Source organism: Sturnira hondurensis, unplaced genomic scaffold (genome assembly GCF_014824575.4).
Source record: "Sturnira hondurensis isolate 20B ecotype Veracruz unplaced genomic scaffold, ASM1482457v3 Scaffold0021143, whole genome shotgun sequence".
NCBI lineage: Eukaryota > Metazoa > Chordata > Mammalia > Chiroptera > Phyllostomidae > Sturnira > Sturnira hondurensis.
Window position 1 is genome coordinate 15684115 of NW_028093774.1, and position 19385 is coordinate 15703499.

The 19385-nt window shown below is 37.8% G+C and overlaps 1 protein-coding gene across 10 annotated transcripts in view; it reads left to right on the plus strand.

Moving 5' to 3' along the window:
- CEP128 (centrosomal protein 128) overlaps positions 1-19385 on the plus strand; it is a 363215-nt gene that overhangs the window by 26337 nt on the left and 317493 nt on the right. For 8 of the 10 annotated variants that reach the window (XM_037031444.1, XM_037031446.1, XM_037031449.1 and 5 more), the window contains 3 exons: positions 11059-11185; positions 12469-12587; positions 15345-15436. In XM_037031444.1, the coding sequence (XP_036887339.1) occupies positions 11059-11185; positions 12469-12587; positions 15345-15436 (338 nt within the window). The remainder of the gene's footprint in view (positions 1-11058; positions 11186-12468; positions 12588-15344; positions 15437-19385) is intronic. The other 2 variants (XM_037031452.1, XM_037031453.1) reach the window with 1 other exon arrangement.

Below are 19385 nucleotides of genomic sequence, written 5' to 3' on the forward strand. Positions count from 1 at the left end.
GCATCATGGTAGATTCTGCAGCTAGTCTACACCAGTGTCAATTGTCCCCTTCTGCCTAAGTAACAACTGTTGATTTTTTAAAAAATATATTTTATTGATTATACCATTACAGTTGTTCTATTTCCCCCCTTCATTCCCCTCCACCCGCACACTCCCTCCCCTACCATTCTCCCCCCCCCCTTAGTTTATAACCACATGTCTCAAGTTCTTTAGATTCTATGTTTCCCCTACTATTCTTGCCCTCCCCCCTATCTATTTTCTACCTACTGTCTATGCTATTTTCTGTACCTTCTCCCCCCTTCTCCTCCCACTCCCCTGTTGCTAACCCTCCATGTGTTCTTCATTTCTATGGTTCCACTCCTGATCTAGCTGTCCTCTTGGTTTGCTTTTGTTTTAGGTGTGGTTGTTAATAACTGTGTGTTTGCTGTTCTTTCACTGTTAATATTTTTCATCTTCTTTTTCTTAGATAAGTCCCTTTAACATTTCATATAATAAGGGCTTGGTGATGATGAACTCCTTGAACTTGACCTTGTCTGAGAAGCACTTTATCTGTCCCTCCATTCTAAATGAAAGCTTTGCTGGATAAAGCAATCTTGGCTGTAGGTCTTTGGATTTCATGACTTGGAATACTTCTTTCCAGCCCCTTCTTGCCTGTAAGGTCTCTTTTGAGAAATCCGCTGATATTATATAAGAAAAAGAAGATGAAAAATATTAACAGTGAAAGAACAGCAAACACACAGTTATTAACAACCACACCTAAAACAAAAGCAAACCAAGAGGACAGCTAGATCAGGAGTGGAACCATAGAAATGAAGAACACATGGAGGGTTAGCAACAGGGGAGTGGGAGGAGAAGGGGGGAGAAGGTACAGAAAATAGCATAGACAGTAGGTAGAAAATAGATAGGGGGGAGGGCAAGAATAGTAGGGGAAACATAGAATCTANCATTTTTTTGAATTCTCATTTCTTCATTCCTTTCTGGTTGGATGTTTTGTTCTTCCTTCTGGTCCATTCCATTGATTTGAGTCCCAGTTTCCTTTCCATCACTATTGGTTTCCTGTGCATCTCCCTTCATTTCAATTAGTTTAGCTTTCATATGTTCCTCTAATTTGTGACTATAATCAACCAGTTCTGTGAGCATCCTGATAAACAGTGTCTTGAATTGTGCTTCTGAGAGGCTGGCAATCTCTTGGTTGCTTAGAGTTATTGGCTCTGGGACTTTGAGTTCTTCTTGAGCCATCTTTTGAGCTGTTTGTGCCTGTTGCATAGCAGGATCAGAGCCCTAGGTGTTCACCAGAGCAGGGCAACTCAGTCTCTGGGTTGTGATGCTGTATGTGGGGGCGGGGTCACAGAGAAGCAATGGCGTCCTGTCTGCCGCCTCCCGCCACGGCCCTCACAGGTGGGGCAGCTGCCACCATCACCGGGGCCTGCTCGTTTCGTCCCACTGCACGCGAGTGTGCCACCGCTGTCAGCCCTCGCCCCCTGGGGCCTGCATGGTCCGTCTCACTGTGTGTGAATGTGCGACCTTGGTCAGTCTGCCCCGCACCCCGACTGGGTCCAGGCCACTTGCGGGCCTAGGTCGGGGATCTTTCCTGCCCGACCCTGCTCCGCTGCTGGCTCCGCCCCTCTTACCGTGCCCGCTGACCGGTTAGTTGTTGTCGGACTTCCGTATAATTCAATTTTCTGTTCTTTGGCTGTGTCTTTGTTCTCCAAACCTTTGTTGTATTCAAACTTGGTTGTGGGAGAAGGCACAGTGTTTCCACCTATGCCTCCATTTTGGCGGAAGTCCCATCCATTGATTTTTCATGAGTCTTTCTTGTAGCCGTGCCTGCCAATGAGCCTTATTTACTTGGACAGTATGGCTAAGGGTCTTTGGGCTCAGTGAACTTGATGACCTTGAGGAATTGTCACCTTGCATTATTTCTCATTTCATAAATTTCTTGGGAGGTCTGAGGACATTTGATTCAAAGAGGACCTGTGGGGAAGGTTCTATTGAAAGCTTATTTTGAACATTTAGAACATATTATCCTCCAGTGTTAAATAGTGCAATTGATTAGCTTAGTGTTTAGAATATTTTGAGAACATTGTGTTCTTATTCATGAGACAACAGGGTCTATTTTTGTGTTAATTCTATAAAATAGAATGCCCTCAAGAAATATTATTCAGGATAAGAGGTTAATATGGAGTAGAAATGTGGAATGTAGCTGATAAGGCTACAGTAGTTGATATTGGGTATAAAAGAAAAATACAGTTCCCTTGATTCAAATCAGCTTGTTTATTCATTTTTAAAGATGTGTTAAAATATTGTAATATCAAATTAGACCTTAGAGGCTTACATTAATAGATAATTTTTCTCCTAATTAGGTACTCTGATTAAAATTTCCCTTTGGGACTAATAGGATATTACCATCTGGCATGTGAACTTTGGAAGAATTTAAATGTTACATAATGCAGTCCGGGTCTTTCTTCTGTTCAGTGGGTTTCAGTTGTCAAATATACTGAGTGACACTCCAGAAGGACAAGCACCTTGTAGTATCTCAAAGCTGCAGGTATCAGGCCTTTTCTCTCTGGCTGAGCTTTACTAACTGTCCTGAAGGAGAGAACTGGTCACAATTAAACTCTGCTGGCTTCCTTGTTTTTGTAAATATATTTTGGATCTTCAGAATTAGGTTCTTAGAGTTTTATGTTTAAAATTTCATTACCAAGTCTCTCATGAAACTACTGGACAAGAGAATAATTTTCACAGAATTTTGCTTTGAGTCTAGTGAAAAATGTAGATTCTGGAGTCAGACTTCAAAGGGAATATTGTTTTTTTAGGTAGAAACCATTTAGTTACTTGGGCAACCTACCAAACCTTTGTGAATTTGAGTTTCACCATCTGAAAAGTCAACATAAGCATATAATCTTCATGATAACATTTATTGAAATTGTTACACTTGTTACAACTTGTTAGTAAGGCACTTGTTAAACACACTACATTCTTGTTATTTTAAAAATCCATTCAATAAGTCCTCCACCTTCAAGCATTTGTTATGTTAATATAGTACTTGGTGTATTACAGTCATTCAGAACATATTCTTCCCGTTTTTGGATTCATTGGGCCTAATGTCAGTTTCATGAGCATGTCATTGTGACTATGAACAACATAATGTGTTACACCATTCACAGTGATATGTATATCTGAAGTATTTTGATATCAAGAGTACATACTAAATTAGATAGCATAGGTAATGTTGCCTTTTTCTTCTCCATGTTCATGAGTAAATTGTTTGACCACCCAAAATACAATCATGTACTATTAAGAATGCCTTCCATTTTCCATGGACGCTCATTTATTGACATTCAAAATATTATGTGAAGATATTTTAAAAATTCTTTTAAAATTGTGGTTAGAATGCGATATATGGCTCTGAATATTTGGATTTTCATTTAAAAATAATATAGTGACATAAATAAAAATGATATAATTTGAAATGAAATTTTTAAATTTCAGGAATACTTGTTGTGGCCTTATATTTCCATAAATCAGCATACAGGCAGAGAGGTTAGATCAGCCACAGCTAATGATTTTTTTAGTAAATAAAATAATAGTAACCATTTAAAAATACATTTCAGTAACAGATGGTGAAACCGGAAAAGTGTGCAAACCATAGATTTGCACTCTTGTTCAATTATATAAATCTTCTCTCCCCTGCCGCCTCCTTTCCTCATCTTCCTTTTAGGTTTATAGTAGAAAATAGGTAGATTGTAAGGGACTCAGGAAGAGCCGATAAAATGAACTGTACAGCCAATCTATTTTGCAGTCCGTGCTAGATCAGCCTTGGCTTCCGTAGAGAAACAGGCAGGGAAGGAAAGCCAAGCATGAAGCACGTGACGAGCAGAGTGCCAATGGGTGGCAGACCACACTGTGCTGGACACGGTTGTTAAAGCGACTTCTTTCCTGCCTTGTTTTTGCCGTGTACTTGCCAAGCCGACCTCTAACATCTATAAACTGAAGTACTTTGAATATTTTGTCAACATTATAGGTATATCTAAACTTACAAAAGAAGCTGTCTCCATGGTCGCCAATGCTGTATATATTGTACATTGTGAATGTTTGCTAAATACCGACTCTTTTTTTAAAAAAATATTTTATTTATTTATCTTTAGAGGGGAAGGGAAGGAGAGAGGAAGAGAAACATCAATGTATGGTTGCTTCTCGTGCATCCCCTGCTGGGAACTGGCTCCTGCCAGGAACTGGCCTGCAACCCAGGAATGTGCCCTGACTGGGTATCGAACTGCGATCCGTCTGGTTCGTGGGGCCGCGCTTAATCCACTGAGCTACACCAGCCAGGGTCTAATACCGACTCTTTAGTGTCAGATGAAAACAAGACTGAATGACTAGACGGAGTATTTAGATGTCTCCAATTTGTACTCAGCTGTGCAGCTAAGTGTAGGTATCTATACATGTGTAAATGTTCATGTTACAGGATTGATTTTCTTAGTACGAAAATAAAGGACAGTCTGAAGAAACTAAATGGAATCTTTAAATGGTTTCCAAAAATTAAAGCCTACTTTAAATTACAGCACTAAGAATTTTCCCAAAGTTGTTGCTGACCGTTTTTGTTTTTTAAGTTGGGATTTTCAGTTGTTTGGAAGCTAATTATTTGATGAATATGTGGTAGCTACAATATTTATTACTCATGCATAAATATAGTAATCACTATTTCTACTTTATTGTGGTAGCTATGATATTTATTACTCATGCGTAAATATAGTAATCACTATTTCTACTTTATTTCTCTTATTGTCTCTGTGGGATAATGGTAGATATCTTTTAAGAATTTCCTAGTGAATGTTTTTAGTGTGATTTTTTTTCCCCTTTCACCATAAGCTTAGTTAAGAATGGGATTAATTTTGTTGAGGTTGTGAATTTGCGAGGTACACTGGTTTTTATTGAAACAATTATTGATGTTATATACTGACCAAGGAAGTTTATGCTTTTTTGGTTTCCATTTCATCCTGTTGTACTGAAGCCTAATTTTGTTGAATGATTTGTTTCTTAGGCATTCCTAACACTGGTTGTGGAGTTAGTGCCTAGTTTCCTAGCTGTTACTACTGCTTAGAAACCTTACCTTCCTAGAGAGTGGTCAGGAAGATTATAGTTATGAATTTTGGAAAGTCGATAGTTTTCACTTAAATAAACAGAGTTCCAGTCCCAGGTGAACAGGAGTTAGCATGCTCTTTCACTGAATGTGGCTATAAAACCTCTTTTGAATGTATGGAGCAGGTGTTGGAGGACTCTGTGAAGTAAGTGCAGCAGTCCCATTGCATGATTTCGATGCGCCTAAAGTTCATTACCCTTGTTTGGCCAGTTAACACCAGTCCCCAAACACACAATTCAAATTTCAGTGAACACAGTAGAGTAACTATAAGTAACTGCATACAGTACAAACTTCGCCTGCTAGCTTTTTCCATCCACACATCACTCCGTGAATAGCAAATTACTGCTTTTGAAGTCTCTTGCTGATTGGTCACAGATGGTGAAAATGTATAGTTGTGTTACCTCTGTGTCCCAATGATAATTCTGCATGCTATCATACAAAAATAAATAATCACAAAAAGCAGCTGGTCAACAAAGGTGCAAGTGCAGTGAAGAAATGAGGAGTGGTAATGCTGGAAATGAAATTTGAATAACATTATGGAGCAGTTGCGTGTGGGATTGTAGAAGAAACAGTTGATTCTGCATTGACGCTGCCACCTTTCCAGACCCTGTGAGCAAGCAGGGAATTCGATGAAGTCATTTTTAGGGAGTGACAAACTTTTTGAAAGAACCTTCTCCAGATTAAAAAACATCCCATTTCTTCATTCCATGTACATTTTGGCTCTTACATTCATTGCCCATAATTATAACATTGCCTAAAAACTACCATAGTTGTGAACATACCAATTTTCACTAGGCATTGTTCTAATTATTTTACGTACATTATTTTATTTCACCCTCAAAATAAAGCCCTTGTGAAAGCTATTATCTGATCCAGTGTGAAAGATTCGGAAAGGAGCAAAAGCAGGAGAGAAAGTAGGACAGCCAAGGAAAGCATTGCTGGGCTTGTCGCTGGTCCTCGTGAGTCGTGTATTTAACGACCACATCTCTTGGTTGAAGGGCCCTTGGCTGCATGGGGGAGCTTTCGGAGATTTGGTTTGCGATGTAGTCAGTCCTTCTGAGTTATAAACTTAAAAAAAATGCATTGAGCTTGATTTATATTTTGTGTCTATTCAGACTCTTTCAAATAGAGAAATCTCAGGGCTTTCATAATTTCTATGAGCATTTTAAAATTTGGTATTTTTATTTCAATGTTCATCCAAAAGCTCATGTAGTTTTTAAGAAGTTCATTTATTTACTAGCTTCCATAACCTAGTTGGTTCCCTAGCATTTTCTAGTGGTGGCCAAATGACCTTTTTGTCCTTGAGTATTATTAGCTCACATGTTATACATATTTGAAGTGTTTTAATCCATTTTAATCTGTTAATGTTCAAATTATTTCATCTCTGGATAAAGGGAGCCTACTGAACTTAACTTCTAAGTTTAAAAGCATGTCTTGGCAATTTTGATAACTACCTTATACACAGGTATTACTATTCAATTTCAGTGCCTAAGTTTTACTTGTATTTGTATTGGTACAGAGTAGTAATGCTTCAGTTGGTTTAGCCTAATGTCAAGTGAACAGAGGTAAAAGAGTAGATCTAATAGGTAAATGATACATTTATATCAAGTTGTGAGCATCGCTCATTGCATGTTCTCTGATTACATTATTTCAGATGTGGGAAAGGGTGGGGAGGTGGATTCATCACTCGGTATGTGGTGATGTTGAAACGCGAGACTCTTGAGAACCTGCACGGGCAATCCGTACTGCACTCTTGTGCTGAGCATTGATCTAGTTTCAGCAACATAACACACTAAGTTAATGTTAAATTGAGCCTTATTAATGTGTTTTGTTTCCAGTTAATTTCAGGTTTGGTTTGCTTTTGCACCTATTTGGAAGTTATAATCCTAAAATATTTCAAAACCACTTTTATTATTTTCCATCTTATCTCTTTGTTTTTGTGTCCTAAGGGTGACCAGATTGATTTCATACATCATGATTAAATTTTGTGCAGTGTTGTGTTATTGCTACTCTAAGCATATATTTTAAATGTTACGTTTTTAGTTTTGTATTTGAGGTGAGGGACATGTTTTTGCCATGATATTTATAAAAATGTTAAAAAAAACTTTACTGTGGGACATTTACACAATGGAATACTACTTGGCTATAAAAAAGAAGGCCATCTTAACCTTTTGCCACAACATGGATGGACCAGGAGAACATTATACAAGTGAAATAAGCCAGTCAGAGAAAGACAGGTACCATATTATTCATTCGTATGGGGAATCTGATAAACAAGATAAGCTAACAAACAAGTAGAAACAGACTCATACATCCAGATAACAGGGGGACAGTTGTCAGGGGGCGGGGTGTTGAAGGGCTGGGTGAAAAAGGTGAAGGGATTAAGGAAAAAAAAAACCCTTCATAGGCACAGACAATAGTATGGTAATTACCAGAGGGAAAAGAGGGTAGGATGTAGTAGAGGAGGGGATGAGGGGATAAATAATGATAGAATAAAAAAAGGAAAAAAACCCTTTATTCCACTTGTTTACTTTTCGTATTTTATGTTTTGGTTTTTATCAGCCTGTTCATCTGTTCAATGGCTAATGATGTATTTGTATATTTTTAAAGTTTTAAAATGAATTTGCCAAATAGTTTCTCTTTATCTTATTTTTGAAATGATTTATTTCCAACATCTGTTATTTCTCCTATATTTGGGGGTAATATCTATCATTTCTCTTGTTCTGCAGTGTTTTTCCTTATGTTCCATGGTGGCTTCTTCTTTCTTTTTGTTAGCAGGGATTGTGTGAATGTGTACATCTCTGTGTGTAAGTTTGTTCTATTCATCAGCTTTTAGTTGCAGCTCAGGGTTTGTTAGCAAATAAGCCCACATAAAAAGGATGTTGGCATGCTCTACTTCTGGCTTTGGTAGATGAGATTATTTTGGATCAAGTCTTAACTCTGATCAACTAGAAAGGCAAAAAAAAAGTAAAGTAAAAAATAGCATTATGAACCCATCAGAGATCAAAACAGTGAGGAATTTTGTGATAAAAATCTGGCATAAATGGGAGTCCAGAAGCATGAAGCCCTGCATTTGGACCTGCTTTCCTCCATGGGGGCAGTAGCTGATTCCAGAAGAGGCTAAGATCAGAGTGATCAATAGACCCAAAACGCAAGGGAGATCAGAACTGGAGTTCGGCAACCCTCTAGCTTTCAACAGAGACTCAGATGGCGATTGACTAGGAAATGGCCTATTGAAAATAAGAGAAGTGATGAACTGATAATAGACTGGCCCTCACAGGGACAGAAGTCCAGCTTTGAGTCCTCTAAATTCCTAATTGGATAAGGTTATTTGGAAGTCCTAGTGACCCCAGCCTGACTTTCTGCTTGTAGCAAAACCAGATCTTTCCTTGAGGAAGATATCATCATCCAGAGCTTTAAACGATCTCTACAATTTTTCATGGATTGTGTCTATCACCTGGTTAAAAAAATACCCAGCCATAAAAAATTAGGTGACTGAAATCCAAGGGAAACAACAGACAGTGTAAAGATATATGGGACTATAAAATAACTATGATTAATCTGCTCAAGAAATTAAATGACAGATTGAGAATTTTGACCAAGAATTAGAAAGTGTAAAAAAGAACCAAAAGAAAATTTCAGAAACTGAAAAATATTACTAAACAAATCAATTAATTAAAATTCTCAACAGGTGGATTAAACATTTGGTATACCGTTAAAGAGAGAATTTTGAATTGAAAGGTTGGCCAGCATATGTTGTCCAAAAAGAATGATAGAATGAAAGGGTGGACAACATAGAAGCGCATAGAAAACTTACGGCAAAAAGCTGTAACTTAAATGCAGCTGGATTTTTAGAAGGGGAGGGGAGAGGGAAGGAGCTTCAACAGTGTTTGAAAAGATAGTGGCTGAGAATGTACAACACAAAAGATATCAGGCTGTAGGTTCAAGGGTCTCTGAGTCAAAAATGGGGTAACTTCATAAAAAATTATATATTAGTCATATCTTCGTAAAACCATTGACAATCAGAGTCAAAGAGAAAATCTTAAAAATAGCCAGAGATGAAAAAGGCAGATTGCCTTCAAAAGAAGCAATAATACGAATTGACAGCTGACTTTGCTTCCAAAAGAATAGTGACATCAGGTTTAGATTATAATATGTGAATAATAAAGATAAATGCAGGAAAAGTTAATAGAGCTGGTACTGTCATTAACTTGTGTGATCTAGAATCATTTTCCATTTCTAGCCCTTTTCTTCTGTTATAAAATTTTTAACTTTAACATTATTTAGTTTTATCATGAGCCTTTGTCGTACATTACTGATATACACAATTACTGTGTTCATGGTGCAACAACCTCCGGTCTATGTAATGATAGACATTGCTCTCCCCGGCCTCACCTGTATGTTCCCTGGATGATAGGTTGGGTCCTACAGTTGTAAACAGTCAAGCAGGTTGGCATTGTACATATTCCAACTTAGGAAAGCAGGGGGGCAGAGGATGTAGAAATATTAGCCCTTTTTAAAAAGAAATGAGAGGAACCATTAAACTACATTCCTGAAATTCTAACTCTATTCCTTTTAATCCAGACTGTTTTAGCCTTGTAAGAGCTGAATCCAAACTACCAACATGACAAAGGACTTTTTCACTGTGGTTCATATATANGCAGGTTGGCATTGTACATATTCCAACTTCAACTTAGGGAAGCAGGGGGGCAGAGGATGTAGAAATATTAGCCCTTTTTAAAAAGAAATGAGAGGAACCATTAAACTACATTCCTGAAATTCTAACTCTATTCCTTTTAATCCAGACTGTTTTAGCCTTGTAAGAGCTGAATCCAAACTACCAACATGACAAAGGACTTTTTCACTGTGGCTCATATATATTCTTCCATCTGTGCTCTCCCTCCAACTGAGGCTACGTCTTTCCGCGCAGTTCCCCAGGGAAACGCACATGCCATCCCAGTGGTGATGGCCTCTGCCTTTTACTTCAGTCTCCCTTGGGGAACCCTCTCAATCAATTGTTTTGTTTTGACGTTCTCTTTAACCAGGTATAGATGACTTGTTCTCCATAGAATTATTTTTATTGACATTAGTTTTATTTGCCTTTGGATAAGATATCTGGACCTGAAGTTTCTTAGCAATTCAGGGTATGTGGGTTTTTCTCAGCTTTACTTTCTTTTCCCTTGGGTTTTAGCTTAATCCTCTTTTCAGATAAATAGCTGTGTATAAGTCTGGACATTATTTTAGTATTTAGTATGTTTTTATGTGATGTAGCTCTTTAGGTCTAAAAAGATACCTTCTTATCCCCTGCTGGCTGACTCCCTAATAATCTGAAGAGAGCATTTGGAGAGCTATAATCTCTAGTATGTACTAATGGTCTGACATCAGACCACACAGTTTCCTGGCATCTGAAATCTTTGAATGAATGAAAGATGTTTCAGTATAGATTTGGGCAGTTCACATTGTTTGAATAGCAGCGGTCCCTGTGACAGCTGTTCAGTTTCTTGTTTGTTACAGATCTGGATTTCTGAAGGAATGTTTAGAAGGGAAGAAGGCTTTCTCTCTTTTCAGGTATGCCGACCTCGTTATGTTTCTAAGCACGGGTGGCACGTCGGTTAGACATTGCAGTCTGGTTCTGTGAGCCCGGAGGTAGGAGACATGGCTTTTGCATTCTGGTAATGAAAAGATGGAACAGTCAGTGACAGATGCTGTTTATAACCAGATGTTAGAATTGGTTCTTAAAATATTTATTCTTACTTTTTTTATATTCCCTCACATAACTTAGTTCAAAATTTTCTCTGATATAAATTCTCTCTGGGAGATATTTTTAGAAAATAGCTTTAAAAACGTCTAGTTTATTTGTATTTGGAAGTCGATCAAAGAGAATAAATCTTCCTTCATTATATCCTTTAATTTAGTTAAAAGAAAGCTTGGAACAGTCAATAGGCCAACTGCGAAGTCAACGTTTATTGAGAAGCTCAGGAGGGAGAAGTATTTCTGTTACAAGTCTGAGTGCAAGTGACTTTGATGGTGGCACTGTGACAGGTAAACTCTACAGATGTTCTGAAAACCTTTTTTCATTAAAAAAATCCTGAAGTACATAGTGAATATATTTAATCTTTGGATATGTATAATCCACACTTAAAATCGTATAGATAAGTATTGAAAGATTCAGTCAAGGAATTTATAGCGAATATTTAAAAACATATTTACTAACACTCTGTTATTATGAGTCTTATTTTTGGTGTTTGGACTCTGCAGACCAGGGGTCCCCAACCCCGGGCCCGTGGACTGGCACCAGTCTGTGGTCTGTTGGGAACTGGGTAACATACTAGGAGGTGATCAGCTGGCCAGCCAATGAAGCTTTGCTCAAATTGCCCCCTGAGTTCCGCCTCCTGTCCTTCCCCTCCTTACTCCTGTCTGTGGGAAAATTGTGTTCTACAAAACTGGCCCCTGGTGCCACAACAGGTTGGGTACAGCTGTCGTAGACCACACAGAGCTTTACCTGACAAAACTTGGATTTGAGCACCTGCCATTAATCAAAACAAACACAAAAATGGGATTTACTGTGTGTACATTTTCTAGATTAGAAGTCCTAGTTTCATAGTTTTTCAAATATCTGATTATAAAATATCCCGTGTCACTTGTTAAGAACAGGTGAACTTTATCTTTGGCGTGCAGCTAGAATCCAATGGCTAGCTTAAAGGTAAAAACACTTAGTTTGCCTGTAATTAATCATACTTTTACTTATCTACAGCACTGAGGTTTATGTTTGAATAAAAAAGATTTAGAACAGAAAAGAATACCAAAGTCTGCAGTGAAGAGAGGGGATTCAGGTAGAGTGAACATTTGTAGCTTGCATCATTAGTATTGCTATTAATCATGATGATAAGGATTACAAATTGGACACAATCAGCTCTTTTGTATGTAGTTAGTTTTTATTGGTTTTTAAATGCCTTTTCTAATTTAGATTAATTGATTTATTGTTTGAACAATTCTGTTAGTATTACTTTAGGGAGTCATAAAAGTTATTTTTATTTAGCAGTTATTTTTATATAAGAAGATATATGGCTTCTTTGAAAAGTATAGCAAATTGTAACTTTTCACATGTTCTATTTCCAGCTTATTTCTGTTCATTTATTAGCTTTAAGAGCAAGATTGGTGCCAATGTCATAGAGTGTTATGGCCACTGTAACATGCTTGGGACACAGTCTGGGGTACGGGCACATGCGTATGTGCGCGTCTGCTCTGTGCTTACTGAGTAACGTTTTAGATTGTTTCCTCTCATGCAGTGTTTTTATCCTCTTCCTTTTCTTTCATTTGTAAAGAGAGCCACCGTTTTCCACCTACCTCACCTCTGAAGGACTATGGGGATCAACAGGGTAGTAAACGGATTAGATCCAGGACTGGTGTCCGATTTGTTCGAGGGACTGATGACGTGGGCCAGGTACTTTGTGCCAGTTTGTAATCTGCATTCCTTATGTTTCTATGTAAGTGACTGACACTTGAATTTTATGGCTGTATGCTAACCATGAACTTCATCATCAGTGCTTTATACTGATATCTTAAAAACCAAGTACGCTTTTATTTTCAACGTGCTAATCATCATCATGTGTTTATTTCAAATTTTGTTATGGAGGATTATATTTTGTAGAACAATTTTAAGTGAGTTTATTTGGATATGTTGTGTTCATTTGTTCAGGTGGTTCACTCTTTTGTAAGCCTTGCTAAGTCAGCTACTTTCTATTTTGCTAAGTGTGGTTTAGTATGAACAAGTTAAGTTCTTGCGTGGTTAACCTATTGATTTTTCCACTTGTGTTTTTCTGGTTGTTGAATCATCACTGGAGCCATTTCCTATTAAATGAGAAATTCCATCCTCTTTTCTATGTATTCACTAAAGATTTCAGAATACATAAATATTTTTTCTTTTTCTGTTGCTTTAAATTTCTCTGCAAGAGCTGAACAGACATTGTTGTTGCCTGGGGTAGCTAAATTAGTTAGATAAGGGCTAGGGGATATTGCTGACTTTGACCTCTTTGTTTCAGTAGTTTTAGGACTCAGGGTTCAAAGTTTGCTAGGATACTCATCTGTAGCTTTCACTTGTTACAGCATAAGGTAAAGAGATAACAGACCCGAGTACATTAGAAGGCACCTTGTAGAAATGTTTCCTTGACTATGTTATTTGTTTGGTAGTTGTAACTTGCTAGCATGAACAAAACGATAAAACCTAGAGCAGGGAACAATATTCTACTCAGTCACTGTCTCATTGTATTAGTTTAGTTCTCTCCTGGGAAAGGTCTTGGAAACAGTGATGAGTAAAAACTTTGCCTTTTCTAGGAATTTATACTCTAGAGTAGGAGCTAGATATTAATCAGGTAAGTGCATAAACACATCCTTAATTATGTACAGAGATGCACGCTCTAACAGAAAGAAGCACAGGCTACAGGAATATGTAGCGGAGGGACTTGCTCCACTCAGGGAAGGCTTCTTGAAGAAGGAATGGCTGATGAACTGAGATACAAAGGTTGAGCAGGAGTCATTCAAGGTAGAATGAATACCTTGGCAGGAAGGAGAATACACCTATGAGTGAATTAAAGAAGGCCGTGTAGCTAAAGAAATATGAGGCACTGAGCCTATGCACAGCCTTGTAAGGGAGTGACAACTATTTTGAGAAAATCACCCTGGCTCCTGTGCAGAAAATGGAGAGCCAGTGTGGGCAAACCGTTGGGAAGATACTGCTGTGCTCTGGGTGTGAGATGGTGGCCACTCGGATTGGGAGAAATGGAGTTTGAAAGAAGAGGGATAGATCTGAAAACTATTTGGGGCATGAATTGAAAGGTCTTGAAGATTAGATGACTATTTGGGGAAGGTGAGGATGAGTGAAATGAGGGTGTTCATGGTGAATCCTAGCATCTGGTGTGCAAATGGGAGATCATGATGGGAAAACCCAAGTGAATGGTCTGTTGTTCGCCCACTGTTTTACCTGCACTCCTTTCCCTTCAATCATTCTTCTCCATTTTAAGTCTATTTTCTTAAGATGGCCTTAACTCCATGTGACCATGTGCTTGTTAACGCCCCAGTGCCACCTGTGTGGTTTTGTTGACTTCTCTGTCTCCCATGTTAAATCTCGAGCCCCGTGGTTCCCAGCCCTGTCGCTGGCACTGGTTACTCCATGTCCATTTGGTGAAACGAGTCAGTTTATTGTGTCTGCAAGTCTATATAACTGAAAATCGTTTATGATAAATTATAGCATATATATACATATACAGAAAGTATTTATAATTTAAAGTACAATAATGCAAATGAAAATCCATGTAACCACCACCCAGGCCAAGAAATGGATCATTAGTGTATGCCCAGAGCCTCTTCCCTATTCCTTCTTTCTCCAAGTGCTGTCGACTGTCTTGATGTTTGTTAATCATTATTTTGCTTTTTTAAAAAAAATCATTTTTACTACTAATGTTTAGTATTACCCGATTTTAAACTTTATATATTTGCAATAATATCGTACACTTTCTTTTGTAACTTGCTTTTCCCATTTGATGTTGTATTTTTGACATTCATTGTTACTAGTGTGTAGGTAGTTTTGATCATTTAATTTTGACTACTGTGTGAAGTGCAACTGTAGGAATATCCTGCAACTTATTTATTTCCATTGTGTTCTTAATGGATTTTTGTTCTTAGTGTTCTCATTATGAACAACACTGCCCCAAACATTCTTTTACATGGCTCTTGGTTCAGGTGGGCAAGAGTTCTCTGTAGCATGGACTGGCATTCTGCAGTGGGTGGTCTACGTGAATAAAGTTCTGTTCTAACATAGTCATGTTCATTTGGTTATGGCTACTTTTGTGCTATAATAGAAGAGTTGAACGATTGTGATAGAGACCATATAGCTTGAAAACCTGAAATATTTGCTATTGTACCCTTTACAAAAAAGCTTTGCCGATCCCTGTTCTAGGGTAGCTATATGGAGTAGAATTATTGTACTGTAGAGATGTGTTGGTTAATGTTACATATTTTTGAAAAAATATTTTTTTGGAAAAAATATTATATTTAGAGTAGGCATTAGTTTTATTCAGTATGAATAATATTATGAAATTTGGGCATTATTACAAAGAGAAAAGTTTTATTCTTACCCTCAGTGAATCTTTATGGGAGAATTCCAGAGAACCCTAAATGGGTATCTGTGTTTTGCCTTTTCCAGCTTCATGCTTTTCATCAGTCCCTCCGAGACCTCAGCAGTGAACAAGTTCGCCTTGGAGACGATTTCAACCGGGAAATTGCCAGAAGAAGCAGGTAAAAGCAAAATATGGTTTTCATTGAAGGTGTGAATTATTAGAAGAATAGGTTCTATAATTGACATGTTTACATGAATTTAAAAAAAACTGTGCTGTGTTTTTATAGCAGTATTTTAAAATTTATTACTAGAATAGCTCAAGACCCTTTAAATTTATAAGATATTATAACTCAGTGTTAAGACATTAATTTCATATTTTTAAAAACACCGACTTATCACAGTGGCTAACACTGCAGAGACACACATGGTAAGATCTTAGCAAAGAGGTAGATTTATAGATACATTGGAGCGAGAGACAGACAGACAGACACACAGACCACCTGATTGACAATGATTGCCTTTTAAAGTAAAAGGCACATTGTCGAATTTGTTGAGTGGTAGACATAACCCATTGTAGAATTTGATATTTTGGCTTTTAGTTGAAATCTTCAAAGGCCAGTGGTTTATATCTGCTCAGTCTTTGCAGTGTTTTTCAGTTCCGGGTGGTCCCCAAGAAGTATCATTTTATTTAAAATGTCTTCATTGTCTTTTTATTTTTATCATGAGCCATGACAGTTGGCTCTCATTTGGAGGCCATGTTTTTACAAAAAACAAAGATTTTATGTCCTTTCTCAAGGGTCACAATCTGTGTGCAGCAGTGACTGTGGCACAGTGCAGCTGAGTTGAAATTCGTTCACCAAGTTCACGTGCTGACTCTTGCTCCAGCTAATGAAATCATCCCACACACCAATTTGGCGTTGCTGTAGCAAAAGAATCAAAACTATAACTGTTAAATCTATGACTATAAACTGTTGTCTGTGTAACTTAACTGCTTTTATATGAAGAAGGCAGGGAATTCAGTAATAAGAATTAAAGACCTAACTAATGCCCTTATGACTGCTACTACTAGTTAATATTATCGAACACCTATTTCATGCCAGACAGCTTTAGGTTTAATTCTAGAAACAATCCTAATGAGGTAGTCATTATTGTTTTCTCCATTTTTTGCATGTGAAAATGGGCACCGAGAGATGGAATAACTCAATTTCCTGGAGATGAAACAGGGGGACATGATGGAGTCAGAATTCAAATCTGGGCAGGAGACCCTAGAGTCCTCTTTCCACTGTGACAATATCGCGTTCATATGTACCTGATATGAATAAGGCATTTAAATTCCTGCATCTTGAGCTATATCATTGAGCTATATTTTAAGTCTTTTAAACCGATATGGGTTAGTTAATTTAATACATATTTCTTTTTGAGAAGTTGGTAAAGTCAACAGAATGGCATCAATATCCCGATACAATGTGTTCCTGGAGTGGCTTTATTACGTAGCTTTTATACACTTGAAGGAAGTGTATAAATTAAGCACTAGGAACATGAGTTTAGGAAACAGTTGTCCTGTAAGAAGATACAGGGGAAGTTGCGGTATGACTTGGTTGATTAGTTTAAATGGACAGTTACATGTGCAATGGTGGGCTGGCGCCATTTAGTAATAGTTTGTGTCAGTGTGTGTGAGGAAGAGAAACATTATTTAACCCAAAATAGGAGTCAGATTTCTTGTGAAACTTGGTGGCTTAACTTTGTGGATGAGGAAGATTTTAGGATCCTAATCTGCTTTACTTCTAAAATTTTTTGCAAGTTTTCAGTTCATGTTTATAAAAATATCCTGGAGGGAAGTTGCTAGGATTAACTTTTTGTGTGATTCAGAAAGGTTGACAGGCTCATTTTATTATTAATTTTTAAATTTTTCTTGACATGTATTGTAAAAAGTACACTGGAAAGCAAGTTTTTAGAAAGGAATAAATAAAGTTTCAGTCAGAATTCACCTACTTTGGTTACCATATGGAGAACTAATTTGAGGAGGGCAAATTAGGAGACTTTTGCATTAATATAAAGAATAATGATTTGACCAGGAGATGGCAAGGGGCAGTTGAACAGGGCGGTGTTTCAAGGGGTTTTTTGCATATTGAAGAGGCATGTTTTAGTAATGGATTGGATGTGGAGGGGATAAGGGAGAATAAATCCAAGATGACTCCCACATTTCTGACTTGAGTAACTAGGTAGATGGTGATTCTGCTTCTGAAATATGGAACACTGGTGGAAGTAGGTGAGGTGTATAAATTAAGGGTTTGACCCTGGGTATTGTAGGTTTAAGATGCCTATGAGTAATATAAAAAGAAGTGTAAAATACCAGAGAGGTGTTTACTTTGAAGCCTGAAGGAGATGTCTCTTCTAGAGATTTTAAGAGTGATTAGCGTACAGCAGTGTATGTATTTGGAGCATGGAAATGGAGGATATTTAGGGAGAAACAGTGGTGAGAGCGTCAAGGACAGGGCTGAAGGCCAAGGTGCTGCACTACATGGGGGTCAGTACAAAGTGGAACTGGACTGAGAGGGAACAGCTAGTGAGTGGGGAATCCAGGAGCACATGGAGCCATAAAAGCCAAGAAAGAGGTACAAGTACAGACATTTTCAGAGATACAAAGGTTTAGAAAATTTATAGATCCAATGCAATCCCTATTAAAGTACCAATGCCATATTTCACAGATATCGAACAAACGTTTCAAAAACTAATATGAAGCCATAAATGACCCCAAATAGCCTCAGTAATTTTGAGAATGAAGAACAAAGTAGGAGGGATCACAATACCTGATATCAAACTGTATTACAAGGCCACTGTAATCAAAAGTCTGCTACTGGCATATGGACAGACACATAGATCAATGGAACAGAACAGAGAGCACAGAAATAAACCCATGTCTCTATGGTCAATTAATATTCAACAAAGCAGGCAGGAGCATAAAATAGAGTAAAAATAGCCTCTTCAACAAATGATGTTGAGAGATGTGGACAGGTACATGCAAAAACATAAAATTCGACCATCAACTTATACCATACACAAAAATAAACTCAAGATGGATAAAAAAACTTAAATATACATTGCAACACCATAAACGTTCTAGCAGAGAACATAGGCAGGAAAATTTCAGATATTCCACGCAGCAGTGTTTTCACTGATATGTCCCCCAGAGCAAGGGATGTAAAGGAAAGAATAAACAAGTGGGACTACATCAAATTAAAAAGCTTTTGTATGACTAAACAAAAGAGCAAAATGAAAAGGGAACCAACTGTAAGGGAAAATATATTTGCCAGTGATATCTTGGACAAGGGTTTGATGTCCAAAATATATAAAGAACTTACATGACTCCACACCAGGAAGATAACCCAGTTGAAAAGTGGGCAAAGGACCTGAACAGATACTACTCCAAGGAGGACATACAAAGGGACCAGAGACATATGAAAAGTTGCTCAGCATCACTAGCCATCAGAGAGATGTAAATTGAAACCACAGTGAGATGCTACTTCACACCAGTCAGAATGGCCAGCATAGAGAAAGCAACAAACAAGTGCTGGCGAGGTTGTGGAGAAAAGGGAACCCTAGTGCGCTGGTGGTGGGAATGTGGACTGGTGCAGCCACTGTGGAAAACAATATGGAATTTCTTCAAAAAACTAAAAATGGAACTGCCTTTTGTTGTTTTTTTTCCCCAATTTTTTTATTTAATTATTTTTCAAGTACAGTATTCTGTCTATTACTCCCATCCCATCCCACCCCCGTGCTCCCCCCCTTTCTCCCATTTCCACCCTTCTCAGTTGTTGTCCATGTATCCTTTATATAGGTTCCTCTAAATCCCCCCACTATTTCCCCCGAAATTCCCTCCCCTCTCCCCGCTGGTCACTGTCAGCCTGTTCTCTATTTCAGTGTCTTTGGTTATATTTTGCTTGCTTGTTTGTTTTGTTGTTTAGCTTCCTGTTAAAGGTGAGATCATATGGTATTTGTCCTTCAACACCTGGCTTATTTCACTCAGCATAATGCTTTCCAGTTCCATCCATGATGTTGCAAAAGGTAGGAGCTCCTTCTTTCTTTCTGCAGCATAAAATTCCATTGTGTATATGTACCATAGTTTTT